Below are 20,274 nucleotides of genomic sequence, written 5' to 3'. Positions count from 1 at the left end.
AGTACACCCCCTTTCATATATGTGTTTACATATCAGCATGATGCAAAATTATCTAGTCCAAACCAAGTCCAAAAATCTAATACATCTCATGTCATGATAGCCAGGCTTCTACTTTAGATTGCACTACTTTTGTTTGCATGGCTTAAAGGTTAACACCACTGAAAAAAGAAAAAAAAAATTCTTAGCCTAAATAAAGTCCTTATGCTAAGTACCACAATTTACAGATGTAATTCCTAATACTTAAGGTAGGTATTGTTACTAAAAATGGGCAGCTACAAGTCTCGCATATGTCTGTTGTTGCCATTGCAGACATGAATATCCCATACTCTTTAGCAACCCTTGTAACCATGGAAACAAACCATGGCCTACAGTGACTGTTTCCATGGTAACATATATTGCTAAGACATGTTAAAAAACATTGCACAGAAGAAATATTATTTTTCAGACACAGCTTTATTATTAAATAGAACATTGAAGGTAACTACATTGCTGCTAGTGAAATTATTTACAAACTCCTCTTTTTATAGCAATGGTCATTCTCAAAGTAAATAGAAAATCTAAACATTCCATTACTATTTATTTATTTATTTATTTATTTATTAGTTAAATAATTATTAATTTATGGCTTTGATTATATTAGTAGCTGGCAGTGCCTGATCTTGTGTTTCTCTTCTTTCAGTATATTATTCCATTTTTGCTCAACCAAAGTGGCTCAGTGGTTTTCTACCTTACATTGGTCTCAGCAGGTAACGTCTATATCTGTCCTGGACCCTTTTATCCAGAAAACGATCACAGGCTCATCTTCTGCTTATTTGTTTTTTCTCTGTAGAGTTATCTCTGGCAGTCCCAATCTGTAATTCTCTGGCACTGGTTTTCACAGTGATGAGCGGGTGGATCTTAGGAGAGGACATTGGAGGCAGTGGTAAGTCGTGATATACTATTTTGCATGTTCAGTTGGAATACAATGGCTGCAGTGATTTATATATTTCTTCAAATGCTTTTTACTAAGGTTAGATATCCTTTATGTTATAATTTTTCATCTACCACGCCTCATCACTTACAGTTTTATAGTGATGGGTGGTAGATATTATTGTAACCATACATCATAATGTGCACAACTGCAGAGATCATGGGCCTGATGCAGACATGGACACAGTTCGTACATCAGCTGTGTCTTTGGATGCAGCTGCTATACGAGAATATGCAAATGCTGCAGGAGACGTCTTGAGTAAATAGACGCTTCCTGCATGCTTGTGTGATGTGCTGCTGCGTCTGAAGATGCAGTATCGGATCACTTGCATGAACATCGGCCATCTTAAGTAACCTTAAGTTTAGGTAGAATGGCCGACCTGTTCACACTGCTGGGGCCAGCGAAGCTGCATCAAACGACGCAGCTACTGGCTTAGACACTCCCAGAAAATGAGTCAGACAACCCAGCCCAGCTCCGTCCACCCCTGCTCCCGTAGCTATTAGCCTCTCAATCAACCTAGCACTCAGGGGCACTGCATGCAACCATGCAGGACCTATTCTATACATGTGCAGGCCCCCACCATCAGAGATGTACATAAACTATTGGGTTTACATACATCTCTGAAACAGGGATTCAGACCAAATGTGAGGAGATGAGAGAGGAGAGAGCTAATCTATTGGTAGGTGATAGGGTCAGTAACAAGATGCTGAGCGTTTGATAGTGGAAGGTGTTTTGTCTTCCTACAGCACAAAGTAGTAACATAAGGCTCCTGTCAAATGAACGTGGCAAGGTTGTGTCAAATGCAGTGCCAGATAAAGCTTCTGATGGGCCTGGAACTGAAATTTATACAGGGCCTATTGTGCTCCACCACAGGGGGTGTAACTACTGATATGGGGGTGTGATCTGTGCCATGCGGTGTGACTAGCACCATAGTTGACATAGCTACCCTCCTTCCTACACCCACCTCAATCTCCCCCCCTTCTTTGCTTATATGAAGCATACACCACCTGTCTAAAAAAACAAAACCCCAAAAAATCTATGGTTTATTAATAAACTAAAATTTAATGTTATTGAGGTTAGTCATACTCTAGGAGCCAGTGGCGGAACTAGCGAGCGGTGGGCCCAGGTGCAACAAAATGCTTTGGGCCACCCCCTCACCCCTGGAGAGGATCTGGTGAGGGGGACCTGCTCAGGGCCAGGGAAATGGATACCTAGCAACAGTGCCGTAATTAGACATTTTTGCGCTGTGTTCAAGAAACGGCATCGGAGCCCCCCCTCCCTCTATGCAAAACAGGGGCAGTGCGCGGCATAGGCGCGCGCAACAAAAATAGGGACGTGGCTTCGTGGGGAAGGGGTGTGGCCACAAAATAATACCAATTCATATAACGGTGCACAGTAGTCTCCATTATTCAAATTACGCCGCACGGTAGCACCACTACACCAGGTAGAGCCCCTTTTACACACGGCGGACAGATTCCCCTTTTCTCTTACGTCCTAGAGGATGCTGGGGTCCATATTGGTACCATGGGGTATAGACGGGTCCACCAGCAGCCATTGGCACTTTAAGAGTTAAATAGTGTGGGCTGGCTCCTCCCTCGATGCCCCTCCTACCAGACTCAGTTAAGAAAATGTGCCCGGAGGAGCCGGTCACAGCTAGGGGAGCTCTACAGAGCTTTTTCCTGGTAAAGTTTTATTTTTGAGTTTTTTTTTTGTCTTTACAGGAGGCTGCTGGCGACAGCCTGCCTGCATCGAGGGACTGTTGGGAGGAGCAGTGTCCGCCCTGCGGGGTCTTGAGCCACCCCGGCAGCCAGCCGCCACCCCCTTACAGAGCTGAAAGTGGTGAGTGAGTCACTGTCCCCCCTTACAAGCAGGGGGTCAGTGTGAAGAAGGCGGCTTAATACCGCGCTCCTGGACGGCTCAGCGGTACTGCGGTGCAGCGCTGTGAGGGGCGCCCTGAGCCAGCACCTGACCCTACACTGACCAAAACAAGCCTGCCGGGGTCTGCGGATCCAAGCCAGTACAAAATCCTCAGGCCAGTATAATCTTCTAAGAGCGGGAAGACAGCACCATTAAGGGGGCGGAGATTCTCCTCAGAGCGGACCCAGCAGCGTTCAGCGCCATTTTCCTGCCTGCAGCTCACTGCCAGTGGATGAACAGGTCCCTCCAGAGCAACTCCAGCTATCTGTACGGTACCAGGGGTTTGTAGAAGGGCAGGGAGGCTGTTAAAGGCTGTGTCACCTATTAAGGGACACAGTCAGCGCTGGTTTGGGGTCTCCCTATACCTATAATAGTGCTGTGTGTGGGTTGGCTCCAATCTATGTGTCTCTCTGCCATTCTTGGGGGGGAAACTCTGTATGCTCAGTATGCCCTGTGTGTATGTGGGGGGATTGGTGTGATATTGCAAACATGTCTAGAGACTCTGTTTCATATGCTGCAGAGGATTTATCTTCCCAGGAAGATCCCATCCCATGTAATCAGGATTGCACTGTTGTAGCGCAGATCCCAGCTAGAGAGCCGGAATGGTTAGCCTCTCTTAGGGGGACTATTTCTCAAATTTCTGAAAGGGTTGCTAGAACTGAGCATGCCACTCGGGTACTGCAATCCTCTATGGTTGTATGGTGTGATACTGCTCCCTCAGGGTCCCCTGCGGTACATTCTTCCAAACGTGCACTTGCCAAGATTATGCAGGATGACACGGACACCGATTCTGACACTGCAGACGGTGACGGGGATGTGTCGAGGGGGACGGCATCACTTGCTAAGGGGGTGCAGTTGATGATTGAGGCCGTGAGGGATGTGTTACACATTACTGACACAAATCCTGAGCAGGTTGAGGAGGCCTTTTTCACAGACAGTAAAAAGCCCCCCCTCACCTTCCCAGCATCTAAGGAATTAAATTCTATCTTTGAAAAAGCCTAGGAAAATCCAGGGAAAAAATTCCAGATCCCTAAGAGGGTCTTGGTTGCTTTTCCCTTCCCAGAGGAAGATAGAAAAAAGTGGGTGCACCGCCGATAGTCGACGCCTCTGTCTCTAGGCTGTCCAAACAGGTGGCATTACCAGTCTCGGGATCTACCGCGTTGAAGGACCCGGCAGATCGCAAGATGGAGGTACGCTAAAATCAATTTACACGGCTGCAGGGGCTATACTGCGGTCAACTATAGCCTGTGCTTGGATTTCTAATGCTATCGCCAGGTGGTCAATCACTCTGCAGGAGGTTTCGACTATGATGGATAAAGGTGACGTAGATTTATTTTTACGTAATATTCAGGATTCTGCAGGGTTCCTTGTAGACTCCATGAAGGACCTGGGTTCCATGGCTGCGGGGATCTCCTCCATGTCCGTCTCGGCTCGCAGGGGTCTCTGGCTGCACCAATGGTCTGTGGACGCGGAATCCAGGAAGAGCGTGGAGGGCCTACCGTATACAGGTCAGGCTCTCTTTGGGGAGGCGCTGGATGTGTGGCTACTGCGAGTAAGTCTCCTTTTCTCCCCTCAGCTGCACCGGCTACGAAGAAGCCTTTTGCACCAGCCACGTCACAGCCCTTTCGGCCTGCGAGGCCTAGAAAGAACAAGCCTTCGAACACCTTCAGTGATGGTCGTGCTAAAGGAAAGAAGACTGCTCCCGCAGGCTCCCAGAACCAGAAGCCTGCTTCTGATACCCCAAAGTCCTCCGCATGACGGTGGACAGCTAGACCTGGAGGAAGGTCAGGTGGGGGCAAGACTCCGGCATTTCAGCCACGTGTGGGTGTCGTCTGGCCTGGACCCCTGGGTACTGGATATAGTGTCCAGAGGGTACAGGCTGGAGTTTCAAGATCTCCCACCTCACCGTTTCTTCAAGTCAGGCTTTGCCGGCAGACAGAGCAATTCTTCTGGAAGCTATCCATAAATTGGTGGTCTCCAGGGTCATTGTTCAAGTTCCACCTCATCAGTGGAACAAAGGTTACTGTTCGAACCTTTTTGTGGTACCGAAGCCGGATGGTTCGGTACGGCCAATTCTGAACTTAAAGTCTCTACCCCTACCTCAGGGAGTTTAAATTCAAGATGGAGTCTCTGAGAGCTGTCAACTCAGGTCTGACGGAGGGAGAATTCCTGGTGTCCCTGGACATCAAGGATGCGTACCTCCACATTCCCATTTGGTCACCGCATCAGGCATACCTCAGGTTTGCACTGTTGGACGACCACTATCCGTTTCAGGCGCTGCTGTTTGGACTCTACACAGCACCAAGGGTCGTCACCAAGGTGATGGCGGAAATGATGGTTCTCCTACGCAAGCAAGGGGTGAATTTAATTCTGTATCTGGACGATCTCCTGATCAAGGCGTCGTTCAGGGAGAAGTTGTTGCGATCCATTGCTCTCACGACACATCTGCTCAAGGAGCACGGTTGGATCCTGAACCTTCCAAAGTCTCATCTGGAGCCGACAAGGAGGCTGTCTTTCCTGGGGATGATCCTGGACATGGAAGTGCAGAGGGTGTTTCTGCCGGTGGAGAAAGCATTGGTGATTCAAACAATGGTCTGGGATGTCTTAAAGCCTTCCCGGGTTTCGGTTCATCAGTGCATCTGCCTTCTGGGGAAGATGGTTGCCTCCTACGAGGCTCTACAGTACGGAAGGTTTCATGCTCGATCCTTTCAGCTGGATCTATTGGCCCAGTGGTCGGGATCTCACCTACACATGCACCAGAGGATACGTCTGTCACCGAAAGCCAGGATTTCGGTCCTCTGGTGGCTACAACTACCACACCTTCTGGGAGGCCGAAGATTCGGAGTTCAAGACTGGATCCTTCTAACCACGGATGCAAGTCTAAGAGGTTGGGGAGCAGTCGCTCAGGGGGAAACCTTCTAAGGAAGGTGGTCGGATCAGGAATTCCTTCTCCCGATAAACATTCTGGAACTAAGGGCCGTATACAACGGCCTTCTGCAAGCAGCTCACCTTCTACAGGATCTGGCTGTTTAGGTGCAGTTGGACAACGTGACCACAGTGGCCTACATAAACCGACAAGGCGGAACGAAGAGCAGGGTTGCCATGTCAGAGGTGTCAAGAATCTTCATCTGGGCAGAAAGGCACGCAGTGGCGATGTCAGCAATTTTCATTCCGGGAGTAGACAACTGGGAAGCAGACTTCCTCAGCAGACACGATCTCCATCCAGGAGCGTGGGGCCTCCATCCGGAGGTGTTCGAGGAAGTAACCGGTTGGTGGGGGGTCCCTCACATAGACATGATGGCCTCCCGCCTCAACAAGAAGCTGCGGAGGTACTGTTCCAGGTCGAGAGACCCACAGGCAGTGGCGGTGGACGATCTGGTAACAAAAAGACCTTGGAGGTACTCCCTTTTAATGGAGACATCCTATTTGGGGAAGATCTCAATAAGATTGTGACTGACTTAGCGGCTGCTAAGACTGCAGTTCTCCCGAATACTAATCCTTCTGTACAGAAGGCAAAAGGAGCCACTTTTAGCTCCTTTCGGCCTCAAGGGAAAGCAAAAGGTCAGGCATTCCCGAGACAATCTCGTGCTCCCAAAACCACCAAGCCCAAGACAAAACAGTCCTTGGCCGCCCATCAGCCTGCTTCTAAACACGACAAGCCTGCTGCATGACGGGGTGGGGATCCCAGGATGGGAGACCGACTTCTGTGATTCACCCAGGTCTGGTTGAAGACCACTTCAGACGCATGGGTGCGAGAAGTTGTCTCACGGGTACGCAGTCTCTTTCAAGAGACGTCTCCCTCGCCAGTTCTGCACAACGGTTATCCCTTCGGATCCATTGAAGGCGCAAGCTCTACAACTGGTTGTGCGTTCCCTCCTGGATACAGGAGTAGTAGTGCCGGTACCTCTGTCCCAGAGAGGCAGAGGATACTACTCGACCCTGTTTCTAGTCCCGAAACCCAATGGGTCTTTCTGGCATATACTCAACCTCAAATCACTGAACAAGTTTGTGAGTGTGTCCAAGTTCCGCATGGAAACACTGCGCTCAATTGTTTTGGCCATGGAACCCGGAGACTATATGGTATCCCCGGATATACAAGATGCTTACCTGCATATTCCTATTGCCATATCGCATCAGCAATATCTGCGGTTTGCTATTGGCAACCTCCACTATCCATTCCAGGCTCTGCCGTTTGAACTGGCAGCGGCCTCTCGGATCTTCACCAAGGTTATGGCCGTCATGACTGCTCATGTGCGTCACCAGGGAGTCCGAATCCTGCCGTATCTGGACGACTTGCTGATTCTGGCAAACTCCCAAGATGTCCTTCTCAGTCATCTACAACTGACGGTAAACTTCCTACAAGCCCGTGGGTGGCTAATCAATTGTAAGAATTCCTTGCTGGTCCCTGCTTGGAGCATGGTGCACCTAGGGGCATTGCTGGACACACACAGTCAACGGCTGTTTCTGTCTCCAGAGAAGGTCCTGAAACTTCAGGACAGGATCAGATTCTTCCTCTCTCGCCCAAGAGTGTTGATACACTCGGCGATGCAAGTAGTAGGCCTCATGGTGTCGGCGTTCGACATGGTAGAGTACGCTCAATTTCATTCCCGCCCTCTGCAGAGGTTAATCATTTCCAAGTGGGACGGCCTACCTCATCGGATCAGGTCTCACATGATCTCCTTGACTCCGGAGGTTCGTCTGTCACTGACCTGGTGGCTACAGGACCAGCAGTTGAGCAGGGGCCGTCCCTTCTAGATTCCCCACTGGGTCCTACTGACTACGGATGCCAGTCTAAGGGGTTGGGGCGCGGTATTGGAGCAACACTTTTTCCAGGGTCGGTGGACCACGGGGGAATCACTCCTCCCGATAAACATTCTGGGCTTGTGGGCAGTGTTCAATGCTTTGTCTCTCGCTCTGCCTTTGATACGGAACAGGCCTGTTCAAGTACGGTCAGACAACGCCACCATGGTGGCATACATAAAACATCAAGGTGGCACTTGAAGACGCATGGCAATGATGGAAGTGCCGGGAACCCAATCTGCCAGCAATATCGACAGTGTTCATTCCAGGAGTCCTCAACTGGGAAGCGGATTTCCTCAGTCGTCAGGACGTGCACGCCCGAGAGTGGAGTCTTCATCAGGAAGTCTTTCAACTCCTAGTGAACAAGTGGGGCCTACCAGATGTAGAGCTGATGGCATCTCGACACAATCACAAGGTTCCGGTCTTCGGATCAAGAACCGGAGATCCTCAAGCAGCGTTCGTGGACGCACTGGCAATTCCATGGAACTTTCGGTTGCCATACATGTTCCGTCCGGTGTCACTCTTGCCCAGGGTATTGTGGAAGTTCAAACAAGAAGGAGGAATACTACTTCTAGTCGCTCCAGCGTGGCCAAGATGGCATTGGTTCTCAGACCTGCAGGGTCTATCGATAGAGCGCCCTCTTCTACTTCCTCAACGCCCAGACCTCCTTGTTCAGGGCTCTTGTGTCTACCCGGACCTGGCCAGACTGGCTTTGACGACGTGGCCCTTGAAGCTTCACTCCTAATGGCCAAAGGATTTTCCGAGGCGGTTTTCCAGACTATGCTGAAGGCCCGCAAGCAGGCATCTGCGCGGATTTATTACAGGGTCGGAATTCTTACTTCACCTGGTGTGCTGCTAAGAATTACGATGCCTACAAATTCAGTACTTCCAGACTTCTGGATTTACGTCCTCGTCTGGCCTCCATTACAGGGGTGCGGCTTCCCGGAGAGCGGGACCAGAGGCAGAAAGGTGCCATTTCCTGCTGCTGCGAATCATCAAGGCGGCATGCATGCTGCTCCTCCACGGACCCACGCTGTTACAGACTCTATACTGGTACCAGGGGGTCATAGCAGGGGGGAGCACATCAGCGGTAGCATATAGAAGGTGATACACATTTTCACACACTGCACTGCTGTGTTCTGTGTGCTGGTCTCCGTTTCTCTGTGTCACTCCAGGGGCTCTCTAGGGTCTGTGTGGAGGTGTTTTTCAGTGGGTTTGCACCGTACTACAGTTGTGTACAATATGTCTGTTGACATGGTTATGTGTGCTGCTTGTAATTCTACCCCTTCTTCTGCGGGGTCCCTCATGCGAGAACAGTGCTCCATATCTCCACAGGGACACCGTTCACAGGCACCTGACTGGCTAGATACTTTTAAGAGCATGATTCACAATGTGAATTCAGAATTAGCTGCAGCTAAGAAGGAGAGATAGGTGTTAAAACAGTCTGTTGATTGTATGGCCAAAGCAGCAGATACCAGAAAAGCTTCTCAGCCCCTCTGTTGGTTTCACATAAACGCTCACTGCCACAGGTGCTCCAGTCTGATTCTGATTCTGACCAGCCTGATGTCGATGATGATGATATGGATGAGAACAGCTCTCTGTCCCCCAGGGTGGAGGCCCTCATTTATGCTGTAAGAGAGGTTCTTCACATACCCGATCAGGAAGCAGAACCAAATAAGGAATTGTACTTTAATGTTAGACCCAAGACCTCAGCCACGTTTCCTGTGTCTAAGGAATTAAACTCCCTGGCTAGAGAGGCATGGGTGAACCCTGACAAGTAGTTCAAAACTCCTCAGAGGCTTTTATCTACTCTTCCCCTCCCAGCTGAGGACAGGAAAGTATAGGAAAACCCACCGTCAGTCGATAAGTCTGTGTCCAGACTGTCTAAGAAATTTGGTACTGCCGGTGCTAGGGGCATATCCCTAAAAGACCCTGCTGACCGTAAAATTGAGAGTACTCTCAAGGCAATATATACGGCAGCGGGTGTAGCACAGCGCCCCACGATAGTTTGTGGTTGGATTTCTAGGGCAGTAGTTAATTGGTCTAATAATATTATTAATGGATTAGACACTCTGACCCAGGATGAGGTCATTACTCTGCTGCAAGACATTCAGGATGCTGCAAATTTTATGAGCGAAGCTATAAAGGAATTGTGTAAGATAAATGGCTGCACTACTGCTATGGCAGTTTCGGCACGCAGAGCTCCGTGGTTACATCAGTGGTCAGCGGATGCAGATTCCCAAAAAGGTGTAGAAAATCTTCCCTTTCCAGGTGATGCCTTGTTTGGGGACCAGTTAAATAAATGGATATCCCAGGCAACAGCGGGTAAGTCTACCTATCTGCTGTCGGCTAGACCACCTGCTCGACGTTCTTACACAGGTACCTCCTTACAGTACTTTCGTGTGGCAAGGTTCAGAGGCAGGGGCAGAGGGGTCTCCACCACTCCCAGAGGATCTTGTGGTAAGTCCCGTAAACCTGCAACTGCTGCGTCCCTGGACCAGACCACCTGATCCCGCTAAGCCTTCCGCGTGATGATTGGCCCCAGCAGCAAGGCGACCTTCAGATACATGCTCACCTTCAACACTTCGCCCATGTGTGGGCAAAGTCCTGCCGGGATCCTTGGGTGAGGGACCTCATTTCCCAGGGATACCGGTTGGAATTTCAAGCACTTCCTCCTCACAGATTTTTCAAGTCGGGCTTACCAGTTTTACCCGCAGCAAACGTTACCTTGCAAGAGGCTATTCAAAAACTTTTGCGGACAGGGGTTCCGGTACCTCCTACGTTACACAACAGGGGTTGTCGTTCCAAAACCATACGGTTCGGTGTGACCCATCTTGAACCTGAAGTCTCTAAACCCGTATCTGCGGGTGTTCAAATTCAAGATGGAATCCCTGCGGGCAGTGGTGTTCGGTCTGGAGGAGGGGGAATTCCTGGTATCTCTGGATGTCAAGGATGCTTACTTACACATTCCCATGTGGCCCCCTCATCAAGCTTACCTCAGGTTCTCCATATTGGACGACCATTTCCAGTTTCAGGCCTTATCCTTTGAACTATCCACAGCTCCGAGGGTCTTCACCAAAGTCAAGGCGGAGATGATGCTGCAACTGCGTATGATGGGAGTCAACATAGTCCCCTACTATGTTGTTACTGTTCCAGAACGAGGGGTCCGCAGGCTGTAGTAGTGGACGCGCTGACGACACCGTGGACGTACCAGTTTGTGTACCTGTTCCCTCCTCGACTTACAGCAGCTATGTTTGACGGCTTGGAAGTTGAGAGGGAGATTCTAGCCAGAAAATGTCTTCCCTCCAGGGTTATTTCCACTATGGTCCAGGCCAGGAAGATGGTTACGTCAAAACATTATCATCGTATCTGGAAAAAGTATGTTTCCTGGTGTGAAAGTAGAAAGGTTTCTCCTGTGGAATTTCAAATTGGTAGTTTTCTACTTTTCCTGCAAGTGGGAGTGGATATGGGCCTATGTTTAGGCTCCTTCAAAGTGCAGATTTCGGTGCTTTCTATTTTCTTCCAGAAACAACTTGCCATGTTGCCGGAAGTACAAAATTTCCTAAAAGGAGTTCTTCATATGCAACCGCCCTTTGTACCTCCCACGGCTCCTTGGGATCTCAATGTGGTTCTGTTCTTTCTTCAATCGGATTGGTTTGCACCCTTACATAGGGTGGAATTGAAATCTCTTACCTGGAAGACAGTGATGTTATTAGCATTGGCGTCTGCCAGACGTTTCTCTGAATTGGGGGCCTTATCCTGTAGGAGCCCTTATTTGATTTTTTATGAAGACAGGGCGGAACTCAGGACCCGACCTCAGTTTTTGCCAAAAGTGGTATCAGCTTTTCATGTGAATCAACCCATTGTGGTTCCGATGTTGTCTGACGCTTCCGTTGGTCCAGAGTCCTTGGATGTGGTGAGGGCTCTGAAGATTTATGTCAAACGGACTGCTCGTTATCAGAAATCTGACTCGCTGTTTGTCCTTTTATTATGCCTCCAAGATTGGTCGTCCGGCTTCTAAGCAATCAATTGCTTGTTGGCTCAGGTTGACCATCCAACAGGCTTATACTTCGGTGTCTCTGCCTTTGCCGACGTCTTTTCAGACCCGCTCAACGAGATCTGCAGGCTCTTCCTGGGCGGCTGCCCGGGGGGTCTCGGCCTTACAGTTGTGCTGAGCTGCTACTTGGTCTGGTTCAAACACTTTTGTTAAGTTCTATCGGTTCGACACCTTGCCCAAGGATGACCTTCAGTGTCCAAGTGTTTGGTCCCCTTCTGTTGTTGGGATAGTTTTGCTATCCTGGTTAGGTTGGTGTTGCTATCCTCTGTTCTGGTTAGTGTCCTCTTTTTCTGGTTATGGTTTTGTGTTGGCTTAGTGCCTCACCACAGTTGTACCTGTTTTCTTCTCTCGTGGTATGTCCGTCTCCTCGGGCACAGTATCCTAGACTGAGACTGGTAGGAGGGGCATAGATGGGAGGAGCCAGCACACACATACACACACTAAAGGTTTTAAAGTGCCAGGCTCCAGTGGACCCGATCTATACCCCATGGTACTAAAGTACAGTTCCCCAGTATCCACTACGGACTACGAGAAAAGGAATTACCAGTAGGTATTAAATTCCTATTTTAACACTGGCCAGTTGTGGTAGCAGAATACAGCATGTGTATGGCAACAATGTGGATGTGCACCACTCCTACCTGGTCAGGAAGGTCTGTCTTGCCTAATGTCAGACTGCCTGCAGTAACTGTGGAGGATGAAAGTACATAGCCACAGTCCTTTTGCAGTACTGCTTGATTTCCTGTCCTGCCATCGGGGCTCTTACTGGGAAGCCTGCTGATGAAGCTCCTTCTCCCACCATTGGGGTACCTGCCAGAAAGACTCCCCTCCTGAAAGGCTAGCAATCGCAGGCATAGTGCCGCGGGGGCATAGCCTAATGTCATGAGCTGGCAGGGCTACGACCACAATCAGCAAATAAAAAAACAACTTTGGGCCAGGCATCATGTCCCCTCCCTGTGTCACCGACCGGAGCTGCGGCCGGGGAATGGTGCAGGGGGTGTTTTTGATGCAAAAGGGGGCGTGCCCTAGGGCGATGCAGGCTACAATAGCAGGAAAAAAAAATATGTGGGCATCAATCCTTAAGACCATTTGAAGAGGTGGAAATTAGACTTTTTATGATCACCATTTTGCAGAATAGCACATGCTTTAATAATAAAGAAATTATGAGGGCCCATAGAGAATAATGATCCTGGTATATTTTAAGAGTAGAACAGTGTAGGTGTAGAGTTTTTTGTTTTGTGTTTTGTTTTTGTTTTTTTGTGCTCCCTAGGAAATAATGTTGGGAAATGTAAAATACCCAACGAGACTTAACACTTGTGTGTCGTGGATCAAATTTTATTTATTTATTTTTTTCCATCAAATAAAACATAGCAAAGAACGCTGAAAATGATGAGGCACATCTGTCAAAACCGTTCAAATGTTATAAGGATTGATACAGTTGACTCTTATCAGTGCCCATTTTCTAGTCCAGTATCTGAAGTTCTGTGACAGAGGGCTGACACCTGATGTACCACATCTGCTGTGAGGCAAGGAAGAGACACTTTTGTATGCTAGTAAATGTGTCTTCCCTCTCAAATTCCTATGTGCTGTAGGGTTGAGTATGTTTTACCGGCGGCCGGGATCCCGGTGGGCAGCATCCCGACCCAGGGATTCCGAGGGGGGTGAGTGCAACAAAACCCCTCCTTGTGGGCTCGCTGTGCTCGCCACAGGTTCTACGCCCACTCTGAGTGGGAATAGTCCCTTTTATTTGGCATGCCGACTGTCAGGTTTGTGAGTTTTCGGGATGTAAGGGGAGGCATTGTGAGACTGCTGGTCACATAACTGCATCCTGTGCTGTATATGTAGGTATAGATGCATTGCTGTAACTGACCATTGTCACTTTAGACTTTGGGAGAGAAATGAGGAGATAAATCAGAAAGGCTTTTTCTGTTTTTCACACCATCTACAAGACCGTTCATTATTGTGATATATGTACATTATAAAGCAGAGTAATACTTCAGTCCTGCTACCTTAACCATACATTTTGATCTATGATAAAGTGTATGGTCCGTTTTGCAAATAGAACTTTATAAACAATGGGGGTGATTCAGTTGTTTTGCATGCCTCCTGCTGGGTGTCTATACGAATAGGCGCCCACATCTCTATAGAGTTTCTCTGTTTGGTCGCCTATTATTGATGTGCCTAAAAGCACTGGGTTTAGCCGTGCAAAGCTGCTAAACCCATCTAAAGAAGTGGTTAGGACGCCCAAACCACAGATTTCTTCTCGTACCTCATTAGGCAGTGACAAAAAAAAATGTCTCCACAGCGGCTTACAGATGTTTAAACGGAGCAACAATTGAATTGCTCCATTTTACGCCCCCCTAGAGGTAGCCGCTGGAGAAAAACACTTGAATCTCACCCACTGTGTTTTTGTAGTTTGCTATATATGCATGTTGTTTTAAGTTAATTAATCTGATCCTTTCTTATGGGCTTTCTGCAGGAGCTGTCCTTGGGCTTCTTCTAACCACACTGGGAATCACTATTTGTGTGGTAAGTTCTGTCACTGATTGAGATAAATTGCCACCCTGGAGAAACCAGACTCCCAACTTATACATGGCACAAAGTGTGCAATGGAAACACAATATATCTACAAAGTGTTTGAAGAATGACAAGTGGAGCAGTGTGTGAATTGTGAATTAAAAACACAGACTGAAAATATAACAACTGGACATGTTTTTCACTTTCTCTGGTTTTCAGCTGGTTGGACTAAAGTGCTCTAGGATCTACGTGCATCTGTAGATGACAGTAATGTTTTGTACATAGAACTGTATATTGGTAAAGAAAGATGCTAAAGATTAATAGTGACCATAAAATATGAAGGTATCCAAGTCAGTCTATTACTTTATTGTAAGCATACATAAATCATGTAGTATGAGCTTGATGTGAAACCATTATTGTATTAACCTTCCCCCCTGGGGTCAGAAAAAAAGAAGAGAAAAAGACCAACAGAGTAAAGAAGCAAGAGGTATTTCATATATCTGCTTACTTAACAATAAACAGTTATGGGTCTTGTATTTGGATTTAACAGTTGTGGGTTAGTGCTATATACCCAGGAACATATTTGTTTCTCATAAATTAAAAAGTGAAATATGAAATAAAGCAGGTGGTAGTTAAGTGATGGCATGTTGGAGAGTGATGTGATATTTTCCGGAAGCATTTGGAGCTACACCTGCAATCCAGGTGCTTCTATTTCTTTATCACTTTTCCGGAAGTGGAAAACTATTGCTTCAATGATTGCCTTTTCTCTGACGTCCTAAGTGGATGCTGGGACTCCGTAAGGACCATGGGGAATAGCGGCTCCGCAGGAGACTGGGCACAACTAAAAGAAAGCTTTAGACTAACTGGTGTGCACTGGCTCCTCCCACTATGACCCTCCTCCAGACTTCAGTTAGAATCTTGTGCCCGGCTGAGCTGGATGCACACTAGGGGCTCTCCTGAGCTCCTAGAAAGAAAGTATATTTTAGGTTTTTTATTTTACAGTGAGATCTGCTGGCAACAGACTCACTGCAGCGAGGGACTAAGGGGAGAAGAAGCGAACCTACCTGACTGGAGATAGTTTGGGCTTCTTAGGCTACTGGACACCATTAGCTCCAGAGGGATCGAACACAGGACCCGACCTCGATCGTTCGGTCCCGGAGCCGCGCCGCCGTCCCCCTTACAGAGCCAGAAGCAAGAAGTGGTCCGGAAAATCGGCGGCAGAAGACCTCGGTCTTCAACAAGGTAGCACACAGCACTGCAGCTGTTCGCCATTGCTCCTCATGCACACCTCACACTCCGGTCACTGATGGGTGCAGGACGCTGGGGGGGGGGGGGGGCGCCCTGAGCAGCAATATAAACACCTTGGCTGGCAAATCATCACAATATATAGTCCCAGGGCTATATATGTGATAAATAACCCCTGCCAGAATTCCTGAAAAAAGCGGGAGAAAAGTCAGCCGAAAAAGGGGCGGGGCTAACTCCCTCAGCACACTGGCGCCATTTTTCCCTCACAGCTCCGCTGGAAGGATCGCTCCCTGGCTCTCCCCTGCAGTATCAAGCTACAAAGGGTAAAAAAGAGGGGGAGCACTAAATTTAGGCGCAGTGTGACTTATACAGCAGCTATAAGGGGAAATAATTCAGTTAATCCCTGTATTATTATAGCGCTCTGGTGTGTGCTGGCATACTCTCTCTCTGTCTCCCCAAAGGGCTTTGTGGGGTCCTGTCCTCTGTCAGAGCATTCCCTGTGTGTGTGCGGTGTGTCGGTACGGCTGTGTCGACATGTTTGATGAGGAGGCTTACGTGGAGGCGGAGCAGATGCCGATAAATGTGATGTCACCCCCTGCGGGGTCGACACCTGAGTGGATGGTTATGTGGAAGGAATTACGCGACAGTGTCGACTCCTTACATAAAAGGTTTGACGACATACCAAATATGGGACAGCCGGCTTCTCAGCCTGTGCCTGCCCAGGCGTCTCAAAAGCCATCAGGGCTCTAAAACGCCCGCTACCTCAGATGGCAGACACAGATGTCGACACGGATACTGACTCCAGTGTCGATGACGATGAGACTAATGTAACTTCCAATAGGGCCACACGTTACATGATTGAGGCAATGAAAAATGTGTTGCATATTTCTGATGTAACCCCAGGTACCACAAAAAAGGGTATTATGTTTGGAGAGAAAAAACTACCAGTAGTTTTTCCTCCATCTGAGGAATTAAATGAAGTGTGTGAAGAAGCGTGGGCTTTCCCCGATAAGAAACTGGTAATTTCTAAAAGGTTACTAATGACGTACCCTTTCCCGCCAGAGGATAGGTCACGTTGGGAAGCATCCCCTAGGGTGGATTAAGCGCTCACACGCTTGTCAAAAAAGGTGGCACTACCGTCTCCGGATACGGCCGCCCTAAAGGAACCTGCTGATAGAAAGCAGGAGGCTATCCTGAAGTCTGTATATACACACACAGGTATTATACTGAGACCAGCTATTGCTTCAGCATGGATGTGCAGTGCTGCAGCTGCGTGGTCAGATTCCCTGTCGGAAAATATTGATACCCTAGACAGGGACTCTATATTGCTAACCGTAGAGCATATTAAAGACGCAGTCTTATACATGAGAGATGCACAGAGGGATATTTGCCGGCTGGCATCTAAAATAAGTGCAATGTCCATTTCTGCCAGGAGAGGGTTATGGACTCGGCAGTGGACAGGTGATGCAGATTCTAAAAGGCACATGGAAGTTTTGCCTTATAAGGGTGAGGAGTTGTTCGGGGATGGTCTCTCGGACCTCGTTTCCACAGCAACAGCTGGGAAGTCTACATTTTTACCCCATGTTCCCTCACAGCCAAAGAAAGCACCGTATTATCAGATACAGTCCTTTCGGCCCCATAAGGGCAAGCGGGTTAAAGGTGCGTCCTTTCTGCCCAGAGGCAGAGGTAGAGGGAAAAAGCTGCAGCATACAGCCAGTTCCCAGGAGCAAAAGTCCTCCCCCGCTTCCTCCAACTCCACCGCATGACGCTGGGGCTCCACAGGCGGAGCCAGGTACGGTGGGGGCCCGTCTCAAAAACTTCAGCAATCAGTAGGCTCGCTCACGGGTGGATCCCTGGATCCTTCAAGTAGTATCTCAGGGGTACAAGCTGGAATTCGAGACGTCTCCCCCCCGCCGTTTCCTCAAATCTGCCTTGCCAACAACTCCCTCAGGCAGGGAGGCAGTGCTAGCGGCAATTCACAAGCTGTATTCCCAGCAGGTGATAGTCAAAGTGCCCCTACTTCAACAAGGACGGGGTTACTATTCCACAATATTTGTGGTACCGAAACCGGACGGTTCGGTAAGACCCATTTTAAATTTGAAATCCTTGAACACATATATAAAAAAATTCAAGTTCAAGATGGAATCGCTCAGGGCGGTTATTGCAAGCCTGGACGAGGGGGATTACATGGTATCACTGGACATCAAGGATGCTTACCTGCATGTCCCCATTTACCATCCTCACCAGGAGTACCTCAGATTTGTGGTACAGGATTGTCATTACCAATTCCAGACGTTGCCGTTTGGTCTAGCCACGGCTCCAAGGGTATTTACCAAGGTAATGGCCGAAATGATGATACTGCTTCGATAGAAGGGAGTTTTAATTATCCCGTACTTGGACGATCTCCTGATAAAGGCGAGGTCCAGGGAGCAGTTGTTGGTCGGGGTAGCACTATCTCGGGAGGTGCTACAACAGCACGGCTGGATTCTAAATATTCCAAAGTCACAGCTGGTCCCTACGACACGTCTACTGTTCCTGGGAATGGTTCTGGACACAGAACAGAAAAAAGTGTTTCTCCCGGAGGAGAAGGCCAAGGAGCTGTCATCTCTAGTCAGAGGCCTCCTAAAACCAAAACAGGTGTCGGTGCATCACTGCACGCGGATCCTGGGAAAGATGGTAGCTTCCTACGAAGCAATTCCATTCGGCAGGTTCCATGCAAGAACTTTCAGTGGGACCTGTTGGACAAGTGGTCCGGATCGCATCTTCAGATGCATCGGCTGATAACCCTGTCTCCAAGGACCAGGGTGTCTCTGCTGTGGTGGCTGCAAAGTGCTCATCTTCAAGAGGGCCGCAGATTCGGCATACAGGACTGGGTCCTGGTGACCACGTTTGCCAGCCTTCGAGGCTGGGGGGCAGTCACACAGGGAAGAAACTTCCAAGGGCTATGGTCGAGTCAGGAGACTTCCCTACACATAAATATTCTGGAACTGAGGGCCATTTTCAATGCCCTCAGTCAGGCAAAACCCCTGCTTCAAAACCAGCCGGTACTGATTCAGTCAGACAACATCACGGCAGTCGCCCATGTAAACCGACAGGGCGGCACAAGAAGCAGGACGGCGATGGCAGAACCCACAAGGATTCTCCGATGGGCGGAAAATCACGTGTTAGCACTGTCAGCAGTGTTCATTCCGGGAGTGGACAACTGGGAAGCAGACTTCCTCAGCAGGCACGACCTCCACCCGGGAGAGTGGGGACTTCATCCGGAAGTCTTCCAACTGATTGTAAACCGTTGGGAAAGGCCACAGGTGGACATGATGGCGTCCCGCCTAAACAAAAGTGGACGCTCTAGTGACAACGTGGGTGTACCGGTCGGTTTATGTGTTCCCTCCTCTTCCTCTCATACCAAAGGTACTGAGGATAATAAGGAGAAGAGGAGTAAGAACTTTACTCATTGTTCCGGATTGGCCAAGAAGAGCTTGGTACCCGGAACTTCAAGAAATGATCTCAGAGGACCCATGGCCTCTGCCGCTCAGACAGGACCTGCTGCAGCAGGGGCCTTGTCTTTTCCAAGACTTACCGCGGCTGCGTTTGACAGCATAGCGGTTGAACACCGGATCCTGAAGGAAAAGGGCATTCCGGAGGAAGTCATTCCTACGCTGATTAAAGCTAGGAAAGAAGTGACCGCGAACCATTATCACCGCATTTGGCGAAAATATGTTGCGTGGTGTGAGGCCAGGAAGGCCCCAACGGAAGAATTTCAGCTGGGCCGTTTCCTGCACTTCCTACAGTCAGGGGTGACTATGGGCCTAAAATTGGGTTCCATTAAAGTCCAGATTTCGGCTCTATCGATTTTCTTTCAAAGAGAACTGGCTTCACTGCCTGAAGTTCAGACTTTTGTTAAGGGAGTGCTGCATATTCAGCCCCCTTTTGTGCCTCCAGTGGCACCTTGGGATCTCAACGTGGTGTTGGATTTCCTAAAGTCTCATTGGTTTGAGCCACTTAAAACCGTGGAATTGAAATATCTCACGTGGAAAGTGGTCATGTTGTTGGCCTTGGCTTCGGCCAGGCGTGTATCAGAATTGGCGGCTTTGTCATGTAAAAGCCCTTATCTGATTTTTCATATGGATAGGGCAGAATTGAGGACTCGTCCCCAGTTTCTCCCTAAGGTGGTACAGGTTGAGTATCCCATATCCAAATATCCGAAATACGGAATATTCCGAAATACGGACTTTTTTGAGCGAGAATGAGATAGTGAAACTTTTGTTTTCTGATGGCTCAATGTACACAAACTTTGTTTAATACACAGTTATTAAAAATATTGTATTAAATGACCTTCAGACTGTGTATATAAGGTGTATATGAAACATAAATGAATTGTGTGAATGTAGACACACTTTGTTTAATGCACAAAGTTATAAAAAATATTGGCTAAAATTACCTTCAGGCTGTGTGTATAAGGTGCATATAAAACATAAATGCATTCTGTGCTTAGATTTAGGTCCCATTGCCATGATATCTCATTATGGTATGCAATTATTCCAAAATACGGTAAAATCCGATATCCAAAATACCTCTGGTCCCAAGCATTTTGGATAAGGGATACTCAACCTGTATCAGCTTTTCATTTGAACCAACCTATTGTGGTGCCTGCGGCTACTAAAGACTTGAAGGCTTCCAAGTTGTTGGACGTAGTCAGGGCCCTGAAAATGTATGTTTCCAGGACAGCTGGCGTCAGAAAGACTGACTCGCTATTTATCCTGCATGCGCCCAA

General features: G+C 48.4%; 1 protein-coding gene across 2 annotated transcripts; it reads left to right on the top strand.

Annotated features, from left to right (window-relative positions):
- Positions 1-392: 392 nt before the first annotated feature.
- TMEM234 (transmembrane protein 234) lies at positions 393-14,903 on the top strand. 2 transcript variants are annotated; one of them, XM_063954254.1, is made up of 5 exons: positions 393-477; positions 680-746; positions 830-922; positions 2,692-3,154; positions 14,221-14,903. In XM_063954254.1, exons 1-4 carry the CDS (start codon positions 406-408, stop codon positions 2,802-2,804), a joined length of 345 nt encoding a protein of 114 aa, XP_063810324.1. In that variant the 5' UTR covers positions 393-405; the 3' UTR covers positions 2,805-3,154; positions 14,221-14,903. The 2 variants fall into 2 exon arrangements, with proteins under 2 accessions (XP_063810324.1, XP_063810325.1); XM_063954255.1 differs by lacking the exon at positions 2,692-3,154 and having other exon boundaries at positions 14,221-14,800.
- The last annotated feature ends 5,371 nt before the right edge of the window (positions 14,904-20,274 follow it).

The sequence above is a fragment of the Pseudophryne corroboree genome, chromosome 2 (assembly GCF_028390025.1).
Source record: "Pseudophryne corroboree isolate aPseCor3 chromosome 2, aPseCor3.hap2, whole genome shotgun sequence".
NCBI lineage: Eukaryota > Metazoa > Chordata > Amphibia > Anura > Myobatrachidae > Pseudophryne > Pseudophryne corroboree.
Note: the sequence above shows the minus strand (reverse complement) of the source record. Positions and strands in the feature narration are given on the sequence as shown.